Source organism: Haplochromis burtoni, unplaced genomic scaffold (assembly GCF_018398535.1).
Source record: "Haplochromis burtoni strain Fernald_Lab_line unplaced genomic scaffold, NCSU_Asbu1 Contig_26, whole genome shotgun sequence".
In the NCBI taxonomy this organism is placed as follows: Eukaryota; Metazoa; Chordata; class Actinopteri; order Cichliformes; family Cichlidae; genus Haplochromis; species Haplochromis burtoni.
The window spans coordinates 2,171,557-2,194,162 of record NW_024582387.1 but is presented as its reverse complement, the minus strand read 5'-3'; the positions used below and the strand labels follow the sequence as shown (position 1 = coordinate 2,194,162).

The 22,606-nt window shown below is 38.5% G+C and overlaps 2 protein-coding genes across 7 annotated transcripts; both read left to right on the top strand.

Moving 5' to 3' along the window:
* Positions 1 to 187: 187 nt before the first annotated feature.
* On the top strand, positions 188 to 9,801 carry phtf1 (putative homeodomain transcription factor 1). Of its 2 annotated transcripts, none has more exons than XM_042218994.1 (17): positions 188 to 473; positions 661 to 777; positions 1,292 to 1,348; positions 1,447 to 1,516; positions 1,719 to 1,877; positions 2,999 to 3,179; positions 3,741 to 3,861; positions 4,383 to 4,571; positions 4,828 to 5,073; positions 5,272 to 5,400; positions 5,798 to 6,067; positions 6,338 to 6,469; positions 6,579 to 6,665; positions 6,910 to 7,065; positions 7,211 to 7,306; positions 7,742 to 7,867; positions 9,454 to 9,801. In XM_042218994.1, exons 2-17 carry the CDS (start codon positions 748 to 750, stop codon positions 9,472 to 9,474), a joined length of 2,070 nt encoding a protein of 689 aa, XP_042074928.1. In that variant the 5' UTR covers positions 188 to 473; positions 661 to 747; the 3' UTR covers positions 9,475 to 9,801. The 2 variants fall into 2 exon arrangements, with proteins under 2 accessions (XP_042074928.1, XP_042074927.1); XM_042218993.1 differs by having other exon boundaries at positions 626 to 777.
* Positions 9,802 to 10,398: 597 nt separating this feature from the next.
* On the top strand, positions 10,399 to 22,007 carry pfkfb2b (6-phosphofructo-2-kinase/fructose-2,6-biphosphatase 2b). Of its 5 annotated transcripts, XM_014332275.2 has the most exons (16): positions 10,893 to 11,010; positions 11,545 to 11,670; positions 12,184 to 12,280; positions 14,705 to 14,771; positions 14,959 to 15,033; positions 15,994 to 16,050; positions 16,197 to 16,321; positions 16,493 to 16,700; positions 16,957 to 17,103; positions 17,609 to 17,713; positions 17,889 to 18,018; positions 18,105 to 18,167; positions 18,255 to 18,319; positions 19,038 to 19,205; positions 19,882 to 19,904; positions 20,418 to 22,007. In XM_014332275.2, the coding sequence occupies exons 1-16, from the start codon at positions 10,926 to 10,928 to the stop codon at positions 20,485 to 20,487; spliced, it is 1,611 nt and encodes a 536-aa protein (XP_014187761.1). In that variant the 5' UTR covers positions 10,893 to 10,925; the 3' UTR covers positions 20,488 to 22,007. The 5 variants fall into 5 exon arrangements, 4 of the variants coding, with proteins under 4 accessions (XP_042074929.1, XP_014187761.1, XP_014187763.1 ...); XM_042218995.1 differs by lacking the exon at positions 20,418 to 22,007 and adding an exon at positions 10,399 to 10,528 and having other exon boundaries at positions 10,855 to 11,010; positions 19,038 to 19,903; XR_006054186.1 differs by having other exon boundaries at positions 19,038 to 19,904; positions 20,418 to 20,494.
* The last annotated feature ends 599 nt before the right edge of the window (positions 22,008 to 22,606 follow it).

Here is a 22,606-nt window from a genome sequence, read left to right as displayed (position 1 = left end):
TATATGTAGCATAGTTTTTGTCTATAATTTTAGTTCATGCTTATTACTTAATGTTGACAATTGCATACGTCTTTGAAAGGGGTTTCTCTTTTGAATAACCTGAAATGGCCACCTGATAGACAAACCTCAGGGAATATTAGGATCCAACTTAAGAAAAACAACAAACCCAGGAAAAGGGAAGCGGAAGAATGGGCTAAAAAGTGTAAAATAGCTTAAATAAACAAGTAGACATATGTGTGAAAGCAGAAGAGCTGTTAAAATGTAGTATTTTCAGAAATTATCCGCGTCGAAACTTACCGGAAGAGGTAAAGTAAGCTGTAATCGGCGCTAGTAGTTAGCTCAGTTGCACAAAAAGACGCTGCAGCGTGCAGCGACCCGAAACTGATGACAAGAAAGTGTTAACGAGCAGTTTGTAATGATCAGAAAGGGTTTCTTCCAGTTTGTGCCAAAGCTACCGTGCTGTTTAATTCCAGGTAAAAAATAATTTCAGATAATTACTTTGGCTACTTTTAGCTAACCCTTAGCGCACCTGTGTATACACAGGTGCTTGTTTCACACCAAAACGCGTTCATTTTATCTCTGCTTTCCCTTGCGGGCCTCTCGTTTAAGTTCTGCTTTTTCCAAGCTTCAGCATTGTGTCCGTGCACCATATCTGATTAGGGAACACATCTGGATTTCTCCACACTCCTCCTCTCTTTACCGTGAAATGACCTGATCCGAGTTGACCGGTTCCCCTGTCTAATAACAATGGCAACAATAGCCTGGTACCAAGAAAAGGTAAGCGCAACACATCCAGTACAGTTAGTGTCATTTAGGAAAGTCTTAGAAACTCATCACTTGTTACAAACCTATACTATATACTTTACTAGTAAAGTCTAGTAATATAACGTAAGATATGTAATGAGCCTTGTTTGTGGTTCTTTACTTACTTGTTTACTACTTAGTACATTAAAAACTCTGCTAAACCTAATTACTGTTACTATTAATCTGATTTATTTTGAAGTGGCTGTTATTACAATTGTAGTAATTTAATTCATAGTCATTCAATCTTGAATCCATATGCTCTGATTTACATCCTTATATCTCACAATTTATTAAATCATTTCCTTTACCTCTTTGTTCCCTTACTCCTTACAAAAATTGATTTAAATAAAAACAAAAGTGTGGTTATATCACACAAGCTTTCCATAGATTTAACTGGACATGGTTTTGTTTGATCATTTAGTTGTTATTATCACCTCTTGTGTTTTCTTTGAATTAAGATAATTAGAAGAATTATATTTTGTTATAGATCGGGGCATATGATCAACAAATCTGGGAGAAATCTCTTGAGAAAGCCGATCTAAATGTAAGATACTCATTTTTCTCTTTAATGGAATAAATGTTTGTGTATTTTTAGTGCATTTGACCTCTAAGTTGAGTAAGAAGCCCTTACTATTTATATAGGGTTTGGACAGCAAACCAAGGAAGACTGGGCACATCAAGCCAGACCTCATTGATGTTGATTTAGTAAGAGGTGAGTATGAATAAGGAGCATTAATTGTTTTGAAATGTATTTGAGACATTTCTCCAGGTTTCTTGTCAAGCAGATAAACTATGCAATGTATATATGTATGTGCAGTGCTTTATCTGGCTCTGTTTAATCTCTTCTTTACTTTAACCTTGCTCCATCACTTAGTAAATGTAGTTTTAACAGACCACCCCTTTCATCCCATCAGGATCTACATTTAGCAAAGCCAAACCAGAGAGTCCATGGACAGCGCTGACTCGAAAGGGTCTGGTCAGAGTGCTGCTGTTCCCGTTCTTCTTCCAGTGGTGGATCCAGGTGACCTCCATGTCCATCTCCTCATGTATCCTCATGCTCTACATTATGCAAGGTTAGCTCACCACCACTCATCTTGCAACTATAGCCTTAAAACAAGACTGACCTCAACTCAAACATCAGTGTAGACATTCAACCTAAACCAGGTTCCATGCATCAGAACAGTTTTTAATTTACTGGATAAATAACTTTGTATCTGCTTAGAGAAGAGTTTCAGTGAAGAATAGAAAACTCTTCTTTAACAGCATAAGTCAGCATTCGTGTGCTGGAAGAGCTAACCAAACCGAATGGCTGAATGCGTCTTTGTGTTTATTTCTTTAATCAAAATACACAGAATCAGAAAAAATGTTAATAATTTCCCAAGGGCAAATTGCTTTATGTCAATTACTGAAATATGTGTTAGTTGCAGATCTATGCAAGAATAGACTATTTTGTTAGATTTTATAACTTTTTAATATATTATTTGATTTAGTTTAGTTAGTTACTGATCTCACTGTCTTGGAACAACCGTGACCAACTGTGGGATTCAAGTATTCCGATTCTGCTTCTAATACTGATAATAGAAACACAAGAAAGCTCTGGTTTAAATGGCGTGGAGCCTTACCGTCACACAGCAGCTGCCACATGACACATAAAAACTCTTCAGTTGTGTCATTTGGATTGTCGCCCCCTTGGCCAACAGTTCAAAATATGGGCTGCAGAAATGCACTAACCACCGCCAAAAAAGCAGCATGCCCTCTCTCACAACCGCTCACTGATTAATTCCAGTCCACCTTAACTCCCTGAAAGCAATTAGTGGAAACATCAGGAGTACTTTACTGTGACTGTGTCTTCAAATTGTTGCCTGCAAGCACCCAGACACATGCACACTCCTTTCCAAATAAGTTTGATTTTGTTGGTTTTGTTTAGGTTGTTTGATTACGTATATTTAATTGAAGAAAGTACACAGGTCTCGATATGCTCTGTTTGTGGTTCATGAAGTTAGATCTATTGCTGCAGGCTCAATTCGCCAGCTATTCAACACAGCTTACATTCATTTATATGCAACACTAAACTTGTTACCCATCACACCTGAGGAGCACAGAAGAGACCTCATTAGTAAGCATGAATTCTGTTATAATGTCTCCCCTAAGAGACTGTTTTGTTTGCTGTTGCAAAATGTTTTGCTCCCCTCAGTGGCAGCGGTGCTGCTGTACTTCGAGGTCCCTAGGGCGACTGCCAGCGAGGTGTTTGGACCCATGTGTCTGATGCTGCTGCTGGGTACCGTGCACTGCCAGATTGTGTCGACTGAGTCCAGCCGGTGGCCCTCAGGCAGTCCAGCTGCCAGCAATACCACCAGCCCCACGCGCAGAAGGAGGTAGTTTCCTCATTGTTAGGCGCTGCACGCATTTAGTGGTTAGACTAACACAGAAACACACTCACACTCCTTGTGGCTCATGCATAAAGTTCCATGTTAAACATGCAGATAGACCCGAAACACTACTCCTAAACATGCACCTGTACCATGAAGTCAAGTCCCTCAGAGGTTGTCACGTGAGATTTGCCTTATCATTGTTAACTTATTTAAGGTTACATAACTATTATGAACAACATCTCCATATAAAAAACTGTAATATTCAGTATGACTTCTCATGACACTGATCATTTGCTACATTTTCTTTCATTTGCTTTTGAGAGAGTTACTGTATTAACTGCTTTTCTTCGTATTTCATGTACAATATGTGATGTGGCTCTCACATCCCAGGTTATGCTGTACATGAAAACAGATCTCACATGAAAATCCCTTTTGTTGTGCATGTTAAATATAAACTAATTATAATGTCATTATTTAATATACTAATGTAAATAATAAAAATGTCAAAAGATGGTAATTACCATCATTTACCTTTGACTTGTCTTTTGACTTTCTCTCCTTTAGGCCAAGAAAGAACAGAGGGTTGAAGAAATCTGAAGAAAAGAACAACAGTGGGGAGGCGGAGCTGCTGGGCTGCTGGCAGTTTGAAGAAAACCAGCATTTATACAGGAAAGAGGAGAGAATGGTACAGTTTCTCATCTCTACTCGATCTTTAGAGTCAAAAAATGTCAGTCAGATGTGGTGGATAGGTTATGGATGGAGGGATGGATGTATAAGTGCCAAAGTAGTTTGAAATTTCCCTTAAAAAGTATTTTTAATTGCTGTGTCTAAATGACTGAACTGTAAATATGGTCTGCTTGCTTGATATAGATTTACCATCCTGTTAATGCTTTTAGGTGTAAGTCTACCTCCTCTGGCTTTGTGCTGTTGTAAGAATTTATTCATATAAATAATACATGCATATATATATAGTAGTCAGTGTTTGTAAAATTCATGTGCATGCTTTAAAACAATTAATATTATATATATATATATATATTAAATATAATATATATTATATATATATATAATATATAGATATTATATATATATATATATATATACATATATATATATATATCATTCATATTGTTATATAAGTCTATAATTTTTTTTTTTTTTTTTCTTTTTTTTCTGTTGGCTGGATCGGCAACTAACCCTTTACAGAACAAAGGAGGGTCAGGATTTAGGGATTCTGATGAGCTCTCCAGTGAGGAAGAGGAAGGAATACAACCGCTGGAAGTAACACAAATACCATTTCACAGTGAAAGAAACACCACTACAGCTCCTGCATCACTACCGTCTATTCGGAAAAGAAACCAAAAGTCTGACCCCGTAATTACACCGAGGCCTCAGGTAAACTTCACTGTATACCATCAAAGTTGCTTAATGGATTTTTAATGTACAGCAAGCTTCTGGGGAATTTAAGAAGCACATACATTAATAAAGCCTGATGTGGAAGATGCAAATTACAATTCTAGGCTTTGCTTCAGAGATGGCACTGAATTAGCAGTTTATTTAATAGTAATTTGTCTAGTTTTGTTTTAGAGATTTGATGTGAAGTAACTTCAATGTCGCATACAGAACACTGCCTCTGGTTTAATTTGCTCAGGACGGGAGTGAAGCCTTTATCAAGGTGAAGCCCCGTGAGGTGGAGCGTCTCAGGCCGAGCGTGGGCTCTCGTCCTGCCTCTGACACCGATGACACAATGTGGGAGGAGCTTCTCCAAGGCCCTCCCTCCACAGGGAGCAGTGACAGTGACGATAGTGGGAGGTGCAACGCCAGCATGAGCCTCCCACAAAACGACACTCTGACCAGCGATGACGAGGATGAAAGCCTACAACAAGCAATCACTGGAGTAAATGCAAACACATCTTAAATACTACACATTATTCTGGACGTTGTGACTAAATATGTTGTTTTATAAAATTATGAGCAGTCTCAAAAGTCTTGACATGTGGTTAAGCTTCAACTTCAAAGGCCTGTTGCCGATTAGATTACACACTAAACATGCATGAATTGTGAACAGGATGTTGTCTGTGGTGTTTCGTTTCAGAACCAGCTGTCTTGGCTGCAGGCGTGTCACCCATCCAAGGATCGTGTCAGTGCCATCATTTGGGAGCAGGGCGAGTGTAAGAAAGCAGAAATGTCAGTACTGGAGATCAGTGGGATCATCCTCACACGGGTACACACCTTCCTCTTTATATTATTAACAGCCAGTCCAGCATAATGCACATTTGTAAGCAAACAATTTCCTAATAATTACAGCTACGGTCAGATCTTGAAATAATTTCAAATTCTACGGATAGAGCAAAAAATAAAGTGCCAGGCAAAAATTAAGAGCCAAATTTTACCTCATTACTGTGCCAGAATTTGTTATTCTGACTCTTTTGAACATCTAGCTGTCAAATGTGGCAAACTGACAAACACAGATAATGGAAGAAATATTCAAAGTCTGAGGTAAATGTGTAAAATATGTTGTCAAGAGAGTCCAAGAAAGACTGTAGCTTTCATTGCATAAAAATATTCCAGCACATGTCTCTGGTCTTAAACGCCTCCCTTCTTGTGTTTGTTATTACCAGGTGAAGTTAGTAGAGCAGGGAATGGGCTATCTCGTTCTTGGCGGGCTCATCACTGTCACTCTGGCACTGCTGCCCTTTGCCTTCCGCTTGGCTCAGCGTCTGGACATGCCGGGCCTCAGCTCCCTGCCTCTGTCAGAGCTGATAGAAATAGCAGTGGGGCCGTTAAATACACAAGCTCATGCCTTTTTCTTCATCACGACAGTGCAAAGAATCTGCCTCACGGGGCTGTTCTTCTTCATGATGTGCGTGGCTGAGAGAACATACAAACAGGTGAATGGTGATTCAGGAAATGCACATCACAAAAATGTACTGTCCTGGGTTCTCAAAATGTGCAAGTTTTTTAGGTTTTTTGTTGTTTGTTTGTGTTTTTTTACTGTTGACTGGACAAATTGTTTGAGCCATTCTGTCTCTCTGCTACCTTGTCATCATTTATATATATAAGTTGTGTTTTTACTAGAAGATGTTTTCAGTGCTGCATCCTGTGATCAGTTTTAGCTCTCCTGCAGTGCATCACAGTGTTATTTTATGTCTGCCCAACAGAGACTTTTATTTGCCAAGTTCTTTAGCCACCTAACTTCAGCTCGCAAAGCCAAGAAATCTGAGATTCCCCATTTCAGGCTGAAGAAAGTTCAGAATATAAAGATGTGGTTGTCGCTTCGATCTTTTCTCCGGGTTTGTATTTTCCTGCCAAAACACTCCTAATCTCAATTTATTTCAACATTTTGCTCGGTGTAGACTTGTCTTTTTAACTGTGCGTCATTGATTTGTTTGTGCTTCGCAGAGACGAGGACCGCAGCGCTCCGTTGACGTCATTGTCTCCACTATTTTTCTTTTAGCACTTTCCATTTCATTCATCATTTGTGCTCAGGTCAGTCGTATGGGAGAACATTGATTTGATAATTTTGTGCAAATACTGCGATTCTAGCACGGAGATCAAATAGCAAGGAGATGGCCTCAAAACATACAACCATTTAATCGTATTACCCTACTGAAGATAAGCCATGAAGCTAAGATGGAAAGTAGTTTATATGCTCTGTTAGGTGCAAAGAAATCCAATTTTCACAACAAAGCCGGGGTCAATAAATGTAAGCAGTGTTGCTTTCTTTTTTCAGCTTCTGCAAAGCCACAAGACATTCCTAGAGTCTCTAATGAACTGGGAGCTCATGGTGTGGTGCGCCTCTCTCGTCCTCTTTCTGTTAAGGCTCGCCACGCTGGGTTCAGAGACCAACTCCAAGTATAGTAACTCTTCTGTGCTGCTCACTGAGCAGGTAAAGCTCCCCCCCAGGCTGGAAAAGACACAAGATTCCAGGCTATTTCTCTGGCTGATTAGTCCATTGATTTAATGTAGGTTTAAATACATTATTTGGCCTTCACTGTAACATTAACACGGTGTAAAACTGTTTTTGTTTCCAGATCAATTTGTATCTCAGGATGGAGAAAAAGCCCAATAAGAAAGAAGAACTCAGTATTGTGAATAATGTTTTGAAGCTAGCTACAAAACTAATGAAGGTAAGCCCAAATTTTCACTGAAACTAAATGCAGTTCCCAGTCAAGGTTGTTATGCAGTCCGTGTAGAGAATGCAATTATAATATTATAACTTTGCAGTGAGCTGGGGATTTTTCTTTCTTTTTCTTTTTTCTTTCCTCAGTCCCTGTCATGTCTCTGTTGGTACTCTCTAACATCCATCAGCTTAATCACTCTTTCTTCCTCACTACTGATCTCCTTGGGACGGCCCTAATAACTTTATGTTGAAGGATATGCTATAAATTTGATTGTATTGCAATATGTAATTGTTATATTTCTCATGAAGGCCAAGTGGAGTCCCCTTTGTCAGTGGTTTTTCATCCTTAATAAATTCTGGCTTTGATCATTTTTAGCCTCAGGGTATGGGTACCCATGTCATAAATCTTAGATAACATTTTCTTCCTCCTTACATCTTCCAGGAGCTCGATACTCCTTTCAGACTGCTGGGTCTCACAGTGAACCCTCTGATCTATAACATCACCAAAGTTGTCATTCTCTCTGCTGTGTCTGCCGTAGTCAGTGACCTGCTTGGCTTCAACATCAGAGTGAGTAAAGTTATAATGAAAAATGTTGAAATTTGCCTAAAAAGACAAGAAAAATAGATGATTTAAGATGCACATCCTTGATCACTCTGGGCTCCATGTTTTGTTTTGTTTTTATCTCTCAAGAAAAAAAATACAACTTTATCAGTACAACCTGGTTGTTGTTGCTCATATAAGCCTCAACTACTCAAGTACTCAAGCCTCAAGTACAGGCTGTACATTTAGTTCTAGTACAGCTGCATGTTGCCCTCTAGCTGTTGGAGCTGTTAGTAGCCTACAGAGTTGACCTGGAAACCTTGCTTTGGTTGAAGCCATCTGGCAGACAAGCTGGAAATGTGCATTTTGAGATTTCAAAATATTTAGCATGTGAATGATAAGAGGAAAAACATGAACTAAAGCTGCACAGTGACAAACTCCCATGAGTAGCTTAACCACGTGAGAAATATATATTTATGTGGTTGCTTGAAGACAGCAGTATTAACAAATCTTTACTACACATAATACTTATTTGATTAGTATGTAGCTAGAGCATATGATGTGCAAAAACTGCTGTAAATTCCTGTTTATATGTGAATTACGCAATTGAGAAACCTTATGTTAATGTGTTCTCTTTACAACTGTAGAAAAGTGTGACATTGTCTTTATGCAATGCAATTCCAAGCTAAACAAAGCTATTATCCTCACGTGTCTGGCTCTATTCTTAATGCAGAAACATGATACATACAGAGTAAATAGGGCTTCTTTGAAAACAGAATAAAAGGTTTCTGGCACAATAAGAGTCTAAAGAGGCCGAAGCTCTAGCAACACTTGTAGTAAAGTCACCAACTTGACCAACTCGTTTCAGTCTGTGGCCTTCATCAGGGTCATGAAGATTTGTATACTGCATACAGCACTTTAAATGACATATGTGTTAGCATGAGTCCAGTATACTTATCCACCATTCCACTTAATTTTGTGATTACGTAGAAAAAGAATGTTACAAAAATTTAAACAGCCAGTCATCTACAAAGAGTATATGTATCCACCAATGAGGCAGCAGCAAGGGCGGGCTGGGGTAAATATGGAGTTTCCCAAAGTATTGAACTGATAGTTTAATAAGTTTAACCAGCATGTAAAGAGTCTACTTGAGTTTTGCTAGCTATAGATTATAATCATTGCTGAGGTCAGGCCTGTGCCCACCAATAACAACACTAAACATCCTACACACCGTCATTTCCTGCCACAATTTTTACAACTCCTTGTATACATGGTTAAATGAGCTGGTGCAAAATACAAGCACTCATTTGAGGGAACACATCACTCCAGTCCTGGCAGGATGACACTGGCGTCTCTTTCATTCAGATTTATTGATTGCTTTTAAAATACTACATGGTTTGGCTCCACTTTAAATCTCACAAGTCTTAACTCCTTATTTTGCATGTGCTGGCTACTGGTTCCACAGTCCATGATTGAGACAATTGGAGACTGTGATTCTAAATGTCTTTTAAACGCTTTCTCTTCACATCTGTTTTTAAATGGATTATTTTGCACAGTAAGATGATTAACCTTTTCTTTTTAATTGTTTTGTTTCGTCTCTGCTTAATTTCCAGCTGTGGAAAATCAAGCCTTAAAGGTGAAAACTACAAACCACTAACAGTCAGACACTGGAGACTGCAGACATCTTCTCATCGCCGAAAAGTGTGCAAAGCTACTGACACTAAACTCTGTTATCGGTGCCTTCCAACTGAGCTTCATCAGTCCTTCACAAGCCTGAGATGCTCTGAAAGTCTCTCACACGCCACAGCGCTGGCTGCTCAGCTGACCTGGCATCACATTTTCCATCAGCGTTGCCACAAACTCAGTGCCTCACCTCTGACTTCTGAATGTTCTCTAAATGGTTAAAAATAGCAGCAAGCTGAGGTCTGAGCTCTTTCCAGGCTCCTGTGACAGATTTACACATGTTTCTTGTACATATATGTGGGCATGTGAATGATCAGATAATGTGTAAAGGTTGCTTAGTCTTATTCACTGTTATTTCTTTTAAATATAGTAAAAGTAAGCGTGCCAGTAAATCAAAATAGATGGCCAGATGTGTAATTTTTTTTTTTCCATAGGACTGAACTTTTATTTCAAACTTTTGTATTATTTAAGGGAACACTGTGATTCTGGGTTGGTTTTATTTATTTGGGGGTTTTAGCAATTGTTATGTTAAACCATTGTCTTTTGACCACTATCTGCATTTTATAATGAGGTATGTAATGCTGAATAAAATAACTATGCAAAGAAGCTAGTTGTGCTTATTGTAAAAAAATAAATAAATCTTCGCTTTATGGTGAAAAAATAAAAGGATTTTCACCCTTCAGTCTTTGTGTAGCGCTTTTTCTTTTCTTGCTCTTGCGCCTGATCCTCTGCAGAGCCCTTGTGGTTAGGGGGTGTGTGCTTTGGCGTAGGCTGACGTTACGGTAGAGGAACGTCGACACGCACCTCCAGCTTGGAACGATACCAGCCGGCTGAGGAGGCACTTCAGCACCAAGGACAGGCCGACCAGACTGGCTCCTCCAACCGAACCGGCGGACGCAAACTCTGTGTCCGGTAGATCACGAGATCCCCGGTCCTGCGGTGCATGACTGCGTCTTTCAGAGGCGGTCCCGAAAGCAGGTCTCTTCGTATTTACCTCCTTACCAGGTAAAACACTGACTCTTGTATGTTCGTCTTGTGTGGATTGTGGTATAAATTATGTTAGAGTGAACTCGGTCACCCCAGCGAGTGAGAGAGCAAACCACCGCATGATTCGCTCATTTGTAAATATAGTGCTTTTAAGCCAAGTATTTTTTCCTGTGCACAGATGATGTGGCAGTACTTCTCGTCTTCATTCACAGCTCCCCTGCTGCTTGCTCTGCAGTCGATGTTGCCGGGGATACATTAAGCCATAAGACATCGATAGGAAAACCTTGCATACAAAGCTCTGGTTCTCTTCTGTCTGAGGCTAATCCTTCGCGTGCATGTTGCAGACCAACTTGGACTATGTCCCTCTGAGGGAGAGAGAGAGCTGATCTGAATTGCGCTTAAAGAAGATTCCAATATGTCAAGCACTCAGAGAGACAATGGCTCTGCAAACTCCACAGAAGCCAAGAAAACAGACCCCAGAGTCAACGAGAAAAAATGCTGTAAGTAAACGCCAATTAGATTTTAGTAGGTTTTAATTCATGCATTGCTGCTTATAGTGTGCAGGTGCACTTGTAATATAAAACCTTGTCTTGTTGCTCTGACCAAATCACAATCACCTCAGTGAGAGGAAAGCTGCTTCATTTAGTCTCCAACCTACCAGGGAATGAATTTCTCTGGATTGGCAAAAAAAGGAAAAAGAATATAAATCATGACCAGTGATAAAAATACTTTGAAACCTTCAGTGGTTTCTGCTATTCTTAAGAAAATTACTTCTCTCTCCCAGGATGTTTCTCCTTCTAATTTCTTCGGATGACACCTCTGAACCCACTCCATAGATATTTGTGCCCAAAGAGACTTTTTATTTTTTGTGTATACACATGACCTAGTTATATAAGACTGGCTGTTCAGGAGTGTGTGCAGCACTGGCATGCCTGTTTAAAACATGTTTTTCTTTATTGTAATGCTGGTTATGAGTCAGATATGATTTGCATTTAACTTTGACATTCAGTTCTTTGCATCTCTTTCCTGCACAGCATGGGCTTCTTACATGACAAACTCTCCAACGGTGATCGTGATGATCGGATTGCCCGCTAGAGGAAAGACCTACATCTCCAAGAAACTCACACGTTACCTCAATTGGATAGGAGTCCCAACCAAAGGTAGAACATAACATTTCTTTCTCATTATGTTTCAGTTAATGCCATCTGCAAATTTAAAAAATTTCATAGTGTGTTTTATTGAACTTTCATATGCTTCCAATCCTTCTTTGTATTTCTTTTTACTTCTTTGTAGAAGTTAAACCAGGATAGTTAATTAGTTAATGTGGGAAAGCAACTCTAAAGATCATGAAAAACAGCATCAGTGTTATCTCTTCTCCAGCACTTAGGCATGCATTATATATGTCACAAAAACGAGTAGCAGTGACATTAGAATGAAAGCAAAATGTTTAAATGCAAAAGCTGAATTTTTAAACCTCCCCCCACTGACATTGTGTGTGCATAATAAATATTTAAATGTAACTATTCTAAAATGATCCCACAAAGAGAAGCTAAATTTAGCCACTTAAATTCTTGTGGTTTTAGTTGTTCACAAAAGTATATCCAAGTGTATCCGAAATGAGAGGCGACAGCACAGCCAGGGCAGATTTATAATGTCCTTTGTTCATTTTTCAGTGTTTAACTTGGGCGTATACCGCAGAGAGGCTGTCAGAGCTTATAAGTCCTATGATTTCTTCCGCCACGACAATGAAGAAGCCATGAAAATAAGGAAGTAAGGTTCACTTTTACACGTGTGCCCACAATACGTTTTTACAATGTACATTGCATTTTATCTAGCACTAAGAAAACTGTCATATCCTCACTGGCTGTGTCACATTTCTTGCATTCAACCTTAGTCGGTTTCATATTTTGCAGATTTCCCTGCTGCATCAGTGACTAAGCTGTTTTTTTTGGCCGGCAGTCAGTATTCAGCCACAGTCAGCCTAAACTGATATACACATACACACAAGCAGCAAAGTGTGCCCTATAAATGGTTGTGATTAGTGACTGTAAATCAGTGTTTCAACAGAAAGATTAACAAAGAACAAAACAAAAGGCCTCTTTTCCTCCTGGTCTAATCTGGTAGTAGTGATTGAAATGGGCTGTGTTATGCATGGCTATCATGAAAATGTGACGGGCTCTTGACAGCATCCTAGTGCTGACTTTGACCTAGATATTAAACAAGCTGCCGCTGTCACTCTGAAGCTGACACAAGCCCTCTGTGGACCTGCATGGATATCCAGCCTGAGTTTTTGTGTTTGTTATTATAAAGTATCAGCAAGACCAGTTTAAAGGAATAGTTCCACGTGAAATCTACCTTTTTCTTATGAGTTAACTAAAAACTGGAGCTGAGCTGTGTGGTGTATTGGCAACTTTAGAAATAAAGTTTTAGAATACTGATTTGTACTTGAATTAATAATTTTGTCCTTCAGACTTCTCCTTTTGTATAAAGAGTTATCCATTGGCAGTAATCACAGGTTTGCACACCTTTTGTATTCAAGCTGTTAAATAATCTGGAGAAATTTCACCCCATGCTTCCTGAATTTCCTCCCACGAGTTAGATAAATGTTTGCACTGCACAATCAACCTGTTCCCACAACAGCTCAAAAGAGTTAAGATCCTTTGACTGTTCTGGCCACTCTATTACACGCAGATTGCCAGCTCACTGCTTCTTTTAGGAATAGCTTTTCCATAGTTTGGAGCTCTGGGTCATTGTCCTGCTGTAAAAAAAGAAGCTCACTCCAATCAAGTAGAAATCAGAAGAATTGCTTTTATTGTTTAAGATGCCTGTCTGCCAATAGAAAGTCTCCCATTGTAGCAACCAAAGCACCTCAAAACCTTTGCACTGTTCAATTAAGGAAATGTGAGTAATTTTTTCTGTCAACCCTCTGCTATTCCCAGGGAATAGCCTGTTTTTTAATCAAACAAAGAAACCTCTCTGGAATTTCTGTTTTTGGTGCCTTTTTTTTTTTTTGCCATTCATCCATCAGTTTCTTAACTGCTTATCCAATTCTGTACTGGATACCAGTCTGTCACTTTGCTAATACGGAAAGACAACCGTTCAGGCTCACATCCGAACCTAAAATCAATCTACAATCACAGAGTAACCTAAGATGCATGTCTTTGGACTGTGGGAGGAAGTTGGAGAACCCTGAGGAAAGGCCAGTTTAATGTTTTGGATTTCAACACAGGACCTTCTTGCTGTGAGGATTTAGATATAAAACTTTTTTCTGCTGATAATTTAGCCTTAACCAGTGAACCTTATCAATATGTGCTGTTTAAATACTTCATTAAAATGTTATCCTCCTGATTCATGCTAATTGTAATTAGCATTATAATTTCATGTTATTTTCCTATTTTTTTTTATATTATATATTATATATTAATAATTTAATTATTATTATTATTTGTATTATTATTTTCATATTTACTTTGAAATGTATTATATATATATATATATATATATTGCAGTATAGTGTTTAAAGCTACCACCAGCAGTCCCTTAGCTTCAACTCTTAAGGTGACAAGACTAGAAGCTCTGGCTAAATGACAAACATTCTGATTTAACTCTCAACAAGAACACCAACAAATGTATTTTTAAAATCACTTATGGTAATCAATGCTGTTTTGTTTTGTGCCTTCCAACATTCCTCCCTCCAAATAGATAAAATCCACCTCCAAACTGCATTGTTTGAGGAAAGACACATTGCAGCTGATTTTTTTTTTTTTTTTTTGTCAGCCTTCAAGCAGAACAAATTAAACTCTATATGTGGCTGCATTTTATTGGAGGAGAAATCTACCACTGTGTACCTCATAACTCTTGCACATGATAATTGAACTGGGTCAGTGACTAAACCCTACTGCCGACAGATGGGAAACATTTTTTTGTGATTTTAAAAATGTGTGTTTTTCATGTCTTGTAATTGTTGGGGTTTTCAGTTTACCATTGTATTTGATGCACAGAAGAAAGCTGTAATCCAAAACTTGGGTGGGGGGGGCCTACAAAGAATCTTTTTTTCATGAAATCTACAATGTATTACTGTAACATTTTCAGATTTCTGACACTGACACTAGAATGTGAACTTTGATGATGGTGGATTTCAGTAAATCTGGTTTTTATAGTTGGCTGCTGCTATGTTTGCTTTCTCTGCTGCAGGCAGTGTGCTCTGGTAGCGCTGCAAGATGTGAAGGCGTACTTGACAGAGGAGGGAGGTCAGATCGCTGTGAGTGTCTCAGTCTTTATGTGCATGCTTCTCTATTGACATGGCGTCTCGATGTTGGCTCGTTTCCTTTAAATACCCAGAACAGAAACACATCTGGCATTGGGATAGTCTTAATCCTACGCTGTCCTACAAACATTTCACAGAGAGCAAACAAATATTGTCTTTGTTTTTGCCTTTTTTTTTTCAGGTTTTTGATGCAACAAACACAACAAGAGAACGACGAGACCTTATTCAAGATTTTGTGAAGGAGAATGCTTTTAAGGTGAAATTATTTGCTATTTTTACACATTTATATCCCAGTGGGGACTTTTAAAATGTATTGTGCAGATTGGAGTTATTACTTGAAGCCATGGAAAAGTCTTTACATTTATCACATTTATTTTGCTGAACAGCGCGATCGCCATGGGGGGAAACAGCATTATTGAACTGACCTTTATTTCCCAAGATCCTGTTGAATCACCATCTTTAATTAATCCTTGTGGGTTTCTGTTCAGTATACGTGCTATCATCAATCAGAGGTTACATGAGCTCAATTTATACATTACACAAAGAGTTTCAATGCACAACCCCAATTTTGAAGAAGTCATGTTAAATTAAAAACTGAATTGCAAAACATATCAAGCATTTAGACATTTATTATTTCACAGAAAATATGAGCTCATTTTGAATTTGATGGGAGCAACACATTTATTAAAAAGTAAGAAACAGCTAGAAGAGTAAAAGCAAAGAGGCTAATGAACTACAAAAAAACAATATCTACAAATTTTGTAAAAATTTCAGAATAATTTTAATAAAATCACCTTTCAAACATTTAGCATATTTATTATTAGATGTCAAAAATTCACAGAATTTAAACTGTGAGGCTTTCAAACTTCACAGGGTGCTGTTAACTGAATAGATAACATTTGGGAAAATAAAGCTATCCAGGATCGCTCTCGCTCTCCCTCTCTTCTCTGTAGATTTGAAGCTACCAGTTCTACCAGTCTGTGTTTAAGACTGGAAAAAGTCAAACTCAGTGAGCTAAATTTGCCTTTCTGCATGTGGAAAGCTCACTAATTCATAATTTATGCGTCGTGTTTTTTGTTGATGCTAATTACCCTGTATTTGTGTAAGTTCTTGTCTAGGTTCATGGCAATGTAAAATTTGTTGTTATAAAACAATTGATTGTCAGTTTCAGGAATGTTTAGCGTACGTTGACTCTGAGTTTCCATCTTTCTGACAGGTGTTCTTTGTGGAGTCGGTGTGTGATGACCCCGAAGTCATTGCTGCTAATATCCTGGTATGATCTCACCTAAATGAATTTAACCTTTGACTGTGACTTTGTCTGGGTCAAACTCCATTGCCTATTAATATTCACACCATCTGCAGCGTTATGTAAGAACTGAACTGGATACTAATATTGTTTGAATGTGTTAACCATAATAGGAAGTGAAGGTTTCGAGTCCAGACTACCCTGAGAGACACAGAGAGAGAGTTATGGATGACTTCCTGAAGCGGATTGAGTGCTACAAGGTCACTTACCAACCTTTAGATCCTGATGACTATGACAAGTATGAACTGCTTTTCATTATTTGAATCTTTACCATTTATTGTTCCTCCAAAGTATTCTTATCAATCCAAACAGTAAAGTTGTTATATTGGCAGAATTAGACCTTGTAAATTAGTAAATAAACACTAGATGGCGACAGTAAATCACTGGCGTGTTGCATTGGCATTTGCAGGGACCTTTCTTTTATCAAGGTTATAAACGTGGGCCAGCGTTTTCTGGTGAACCGGGTGCAGGACTACATCCAGAGCAAGATCGTCTACTACCTCATGAACATCCATGTGCACTCTCACTCCATCTACCTGTGTCGACACGGAGAGAGCAAACACAATGTTGAAGGACGCATCGGAGGAGATTCTGAACTTTCCCCTCGTGGGAAACAGGTAGGATTTTTGCACGTTCACTCTGTTAATGCTCATTTAATGAACTGTCGAGCCAGTTTCTGAAGAGAAGATAGCTACTGGGATAAGATGTTCTTAAACTGCAATATCATGCACTCCAGAGTTGTGACCTTTATTGGATTTAATCCTCTCAATTTCCTATTTTCTTCACTCTCACTGGTGAATATCTGTCTAATAAAGCAAGAAATGCCCTTAATGAGGGATAAATTGAAGCCTCTCCCTTTCTCTCACATCCCAGTTCGCCCACGCTCTGCGTGGTTTCATTGATGAACACAAGCTGTCAGATTTGAAGGTGTGGACGAGCCAACTGAGAAGGACGATCCAGACAGCGGAAGAGCTTGGCGTGCCTTATGAACAGTGGAAAATCCTCAATGAGATTGATGCTGTCAGTACCCTCCACAGCTATAGCAATTTTTACAGCTAGACCTCTGGTTTGTAATAATGGAAACTTTATGCTGTTATTTCCAAGACACTTATAAAATATGTTTGCATAGAGGTAAGAGTCAAAGACAAACGAAATTTTCAGCCCCTTTGATCACATTTAATGTCAAAGCAGCATCCGGAGGAGAATAAAAAGGGTTATAACACTTTGAAAAGATCTAGGTCACATGAAATAAGTCATTATTTATTCACAGTATGAAATCAAAGGATTAAATGATGACTGTTTTCTGAGGATGAAATCGGTCTCCATTTTTCACTAACCTTCAAGATCACCTTATGTTTCCTGGGCTTTATTATATTTGAAACTGGCTTAGCTCTTTGGAGACATTTATATATTTTATCAAGGGAAATTATCCAGTTATGTTTTTTTAGATTTCAAATTGTGCTGAAACATTTCTTTTCATCGTGGGCTGTGACGTGAGGATAAATGATTTGTTTTCCTTTTCCAGGGTGTTTGTGAGGAGATGACCTACGAGATGATCCAGGAGACATTCCCAGAGGAGTTTGCATTGAGGGATCAAGACAAATATCATTATCGCTACCCAGGAGGAGAGGTAACTTGAACTACTACTCACAATAAAGCGTCTGATCAGCAGCCACAGCGGCAGTAGTTTTATTCTGCTTTGTTATTCAACTTTCTTTCTCTACCAGTGTTGTTCAAGCTGTGAAGGTTAATTTCCTTTCAAGTGTTAGCAATTGAGCCCAGAATGATCTTTTGTTGCTCATTAGTCCTACCAAGATCTGGTTCAGCGCTTGGAGCCGGTTATTATGGAATTAGAGAGACAAGGCAATGTGCTGGTCATCTGCCATCAGGCTGTGATGCGCTGTCTCCTGGCTTACTTCTTGGACAAGGGTGCAGGTGAGATAAAAACAAACATACACACATGCTACAGACAACACGAGCAGACAATGATGAACCCGTATGCTATTTATTTCATTTCACAGAGGATCTTCCATACATGAAATGTCCACTGCACACAATTCTCAAGCTCACCCCTGTTGCATACGGTAAGTCTTTACCTGATGATCGCTACACTGTAACAACATAAGGCAACGTGAGAAGATAATGTAAATGTATTGTCTATTATCTTGTAGGTTGTAAAGTGGAAATGTTTTATCTGAATGTGGAGGCAGTAAACACGCACCGAGACCGGCCTCTTGTAAGTTGCTCTGAAATGAGCGGAAAAGAAAATCACATAGCTGCACAAGTAGGCGAACATCACTGTTCCATTGAATGTTTAAAGTTGATCATTTGTAAAATATGCATATTGTTTACTCACACTAAATTGGTCACTGAATCTCAGCATATAATTTTAAGATGCGCTGTTGTTTGTTGTGTCTGTTCATTTGGCACAATCACACCTTACCCCCTGTATATATTAGGCTTTGCTTCCTTGCCTCCTTTCCTTATATCCTTGTCTTGTAACCACTTTTACCTTTAGCCTTAATTCCTCAGCTTGGCTTGCTCTATGAGCCTGTGAATGTTAAGTGATATTTTACCTTGAAGGAAGACATTGCTGAGCATGCTTATTTTGCTTGGATGATCTAATCTGTGTCATTACTCTACTGTCTGTCCTCATATTAAGATTATGAATTTTCTGTGAAGGCAGTTTTATCTGACTTGTTTAGGTCCAGTGTTGTCGTGGTTTTGGTTGAAGCAGGTGGGTTTTTTTGTCCTGTGCAATCAGGGCTGTGCTTTTGCTGTTGATTGATGTTTTGTGGGTGGAAGCAGTTCCTTACCTTTTGCTTTGGATCAGTTTGGCGAGTGCAGCATTTTTTTTATTAATTTTTTGGGCTGTTCCTCTTCAGGTGCCCCCTGGTGTTGTTTTTTTAAAGATCTTTTTTGTTTAACACCTGCGGTATCTCATTTTCTACCAGGGTAAAATCCCGAAGGACTCTACTCTCATACATCGCCGGAATAGTTACACTCCCCTGTCCAGTCATGACCAGGTCAAGCGGCCCAGGCTCTACAGCGCAGGCAACCAGCCCTGGCTACCGCTTGCCCCCACCCCATCCGCTTTGATGCCAGAGGAACGGCAAAGCCAAGTTAGTGAGATAGTTAAAGGATCCCCCTCTAAATCACACCGTCTTTCCGTAATTGGTCCCGCCACAGTTGTAATCATGTGTTTGGCATTTTCTCACCTCAGTTTTGGATCCTCTTGATAATTTTGGTGTCTGTGTTGCAATCAGCATACATGACATCCACCTCCACCATCTATCTTCTCCTCTCAGGGCATGTTTTGGGTCTTGAATGGATTGCTCCTTTCTTCAAATGTTGTTTCTGTCATATGTTTGTGCTGCATGACGTCTGCCTCACCGCCAGGCTGCTGACAGCTTGAATATGCAGAACAGCATGTCTACTCTTTACTAAGGAAAGCTCCTTGTGGAGTTAAGAAAAAGACACACAAACATCAGAGAGACAGACGCACATTCTAATCATCTCATAACTGTTAAAAAACCCAAAGTGATGATTCAGTTTGATTAAAACCCCAAAATAATCTGTGAAATGTCAGCTTTCTGCTAAAAAATATAATTTATTCCCCCAAATACATTAACCACTTCAGTTTAAAAATGTTAACATTTTAAAATGCATATTCATATTTGTATGTGTTGTGTACTTGTTGGCCTTGCGTTGTGGGTGTAGTGCTTCAGTCCCTCTCCACATTTCTATCTGTCTTTCTCTCTCTCCCTTCCTTCTCTTGCTCCAACCCCGTCTTTACAGACTCGGATAGGAGGCAGCTGTCTGTAAGTATTTTTGGAAACTTGTTGTCAACCTTTGATTGCCGTATTTCAACTCATTTCATTGTAACCCATATCGGTATATGTTGCCGCAGTGGTCTATTCTTTGTGGTTATCAGTCTTTGGGTTCTCTAATCTTCCATTACCTTTGCACAGTGAAAGTTGATATCAGCTTTGTTTCATCACAGCGACCTTATCAGAAACACTTTGTCATATACTGATTCTTTGGTATTTTAATAGATGCAGTCAATTTTATTAAAACTAATGGAAGACGATTATTCAACATGTATTATATCATGAAAATCCAGTGGTGTTTGTTGAGTATATAAGATTATACTTTAGAAACGCACTATATAATTAAACCTTAATTAGATATTGATAAAATACTAATGGAGCTGTCTCAAAACACAACTTCTGGACTATGTCGCTGTTAGTGGCTCATTAGTTGAGAATGTGCTGCTGCAGAAAACTGACTTGTGAATGTCACTGAGGGTTTTTTTTTCTTTTCGTTTCTTGAAGGAGTCCCTGTGCGAAGGAAGCGACGTTGACAGCTCAGAAGAAACTAGTGGCTGTGTCCGCTTCTGAGTGAAGATCACATCTTCTTTCCTCTTTTACTCTTGCCACAGTGTGGACAACTTCTGAATCGAGTCACGAGTCAATCGAGTGTTTCTTTTGAAAAGCGGGCCGCTTCTGCATGAGGTAACATAGTTCTAGTTATCTCAAGGTCTCCATCTCGTCTCTGCATGCCGAGGCTTTGAACAGGAAGCCTTATCATTGGTGTCATAAATACTTCTGCATGCGCACATAAAGAAACCAGTAAACGCACACAACATACTATATCACAGGAATGACAAAAAACTCAATATAAATGCTGCAATGCCTTACTGAACTTTAGATATACTGATAGAATTAGATCCTCCATATGTCACTGAATGTAATAGGAATAAGTTATCCATTGGAATGATGGAAATCAATTTACACAGTTAGATTTAGAAAAAATAGATTCTGTTATATTTTCTATGCATATCAAACACTAATATGCTATAAATAAACAATCTATAGTTGGGAATCTTGTCAAATTTGTTCCTAAGCCATAATTTATGTCTTAATTTGACAGAATGTGCTAGTTATGGTCTCTAGAAAATAAAAGTAGTTTATTTAGATCTGCCTGTTCTGAAAGCAGTGAAAATACACTAAATTGCTGGATTTACCAGCACTATATACCAGCAGTAGGTACCTTATCTGTTAAGCAGGTGTTCACATTCAATCACATTTGACACTACAACCTAAATGTTTCTTTGTTTTTTTTTTCATCATACCGATATATTCTGTAGAAGGATTTTATGTAGTAAAACTAAACAGCCAAACTTTAAGCTGTCTCCCTATTTGTGTTCATGTCATTATACCGGCTGTGAATGTGTTTTATTTGTTTTATGCAAATGTATTTTGTTCCTGGAGCAAATTTTTTAGATTTTATATGATAGATCAAAGTTTTAGTTTATGATTCTGTAATGTTTGTTGTTAAATTGTTGTCCTGCTCAAAGCTGCCTACTGTGCCTTTTAAGCAGACATTAAAAGTACATTTTGAAGTGGCTTGCATTTTGCTTTTTTTATTGATGCTTTGAAAAAGGGAAAGAATTAAACATTAAACTTTGCAGCTTATGTCGTTTTTCAGGAGACGTTATTCAAGTTTCTCCCAAGATGTGTCTTATGTTTTTTTATGATCGTGTTTAATATAAATTATTTATACATATTAGGCCTAAGATGCATCCAGGATATCAATTGCAAAGGCTGATTTTAGCCTCACAGTACAATCTTTTTGTTTCTTTTTTTTGTGTGTGTATATACTGTGTATATACTTTAGCTACCCTGGTTTCTAAATTCTTATATCTAATATCTACAGTACTGTACAAAAGTCCTGAGCCACCCCAGAGTTTATTTTTATTTTGTAATAAACTCTGGGGCGACTCAGATTTGTGTTTAAAGTGGTCTTGAGAAGTCATTCTCCAGGTTTTCTGAGGGTCCTTCAAAGCTTTTCTTTAGACACTGGCTGATTTTTTACTCCTTTTCAGTCCAGTCTTCTTCTTTTTTTTAATCTAGCCATTTTTTGTCAACCTTTTTTTCTCATGTATTATTATATAATTTATACATGAAAAAAAGAAACATAAATCAAGGGATGAAACACTGTTGTGTGTACACATATTAGGTTTATCAAAGAAAACATGCATGTTTAGGCACTTTGTTAGTAGCAGCATGTCATAAAAACATTATTTGTTCTCATTTCTTTAGCTGAAGTTACAAAAGTTGTTAGTTTCACAGGCACAAAGCAGTATTTTTGCACCAACAAGCTAAATCCCAGAACGCAATTAGCTAAAAAAAAAAAAAAAGTTGCATATCTCAGCACTGTTTGCAATGCAATTTGAGAAAACTGGACAAGTAGAGGAGAAAAGAAGAAGTGGCAGGCTCACAAAAATATCTGGAGTAAATGAACAGTACCTGAAAGATAGGTCATTAAGAAATTGGAGGTGGGTGTCCAGCAATGGTTTGACACAAGACCTGAAAGGTGTATCTGTCCCTTCACTTGATGCATCTACTGTTCACTGAAGCCTCATCAGAAATGGTCTCAGTGGTAGCTGTCAAGATGCCAACATGAAAAAAGGGTGAGGTATGTGAAATTGCACTAAAACCAGCATCCATAGAAGAGCTTT

What these genes read in the sequence shown, in the direction of transcription:
- phtf1 (XM_042218994.1), top strand. Translation starts at nt 748, where the DNA reads ATGGCAACAATAGCCTGGTACCAAGAAAAG. An exon ending in TGATGTTGATTTAGTAAGAG is followed by an intron (nt 1,517 to 1,718) that starts GTGAGTATGAAT and finishes TCATCCCATCAG; the next exon opens with GATCTACATTTAGCAAAGCC. An exon ending in CTGAGAGAACATACAAACAG is followed by an intron (nt 6,068 to 6,337) that starts GTGAATGGTGAT and finishes TCTGCCCAACAG; the next exon opens with AGACTTTTATTTGCCAAGTT.
- pfkfb2b (XM_042218995.1), top strand. Translation starts at nt 10,926, where the DNA reads ATGTCAAGCACTCAGAGAGACAATGGCTCTGCAAACTCCACAGAAGCC. An exon ending in AGGAGGGAGGTCAGATCGCT is followed by an intron (nt 14,772 to 14,958) that starts GTGAGTGTCTCA and finishes TTTTTTTTTCAG; the next exon opens with GTTTTTGATGCAACAAACAC. An exon ending in TCATTGCTGCTAATATCCTG is followed by an intron (nt 16,051 to 16,196) that starts GTATGATCTCAC and finishes TAACCATAATAG; the next exon opens with GAAGTGAAGGTTTCGAGTCC.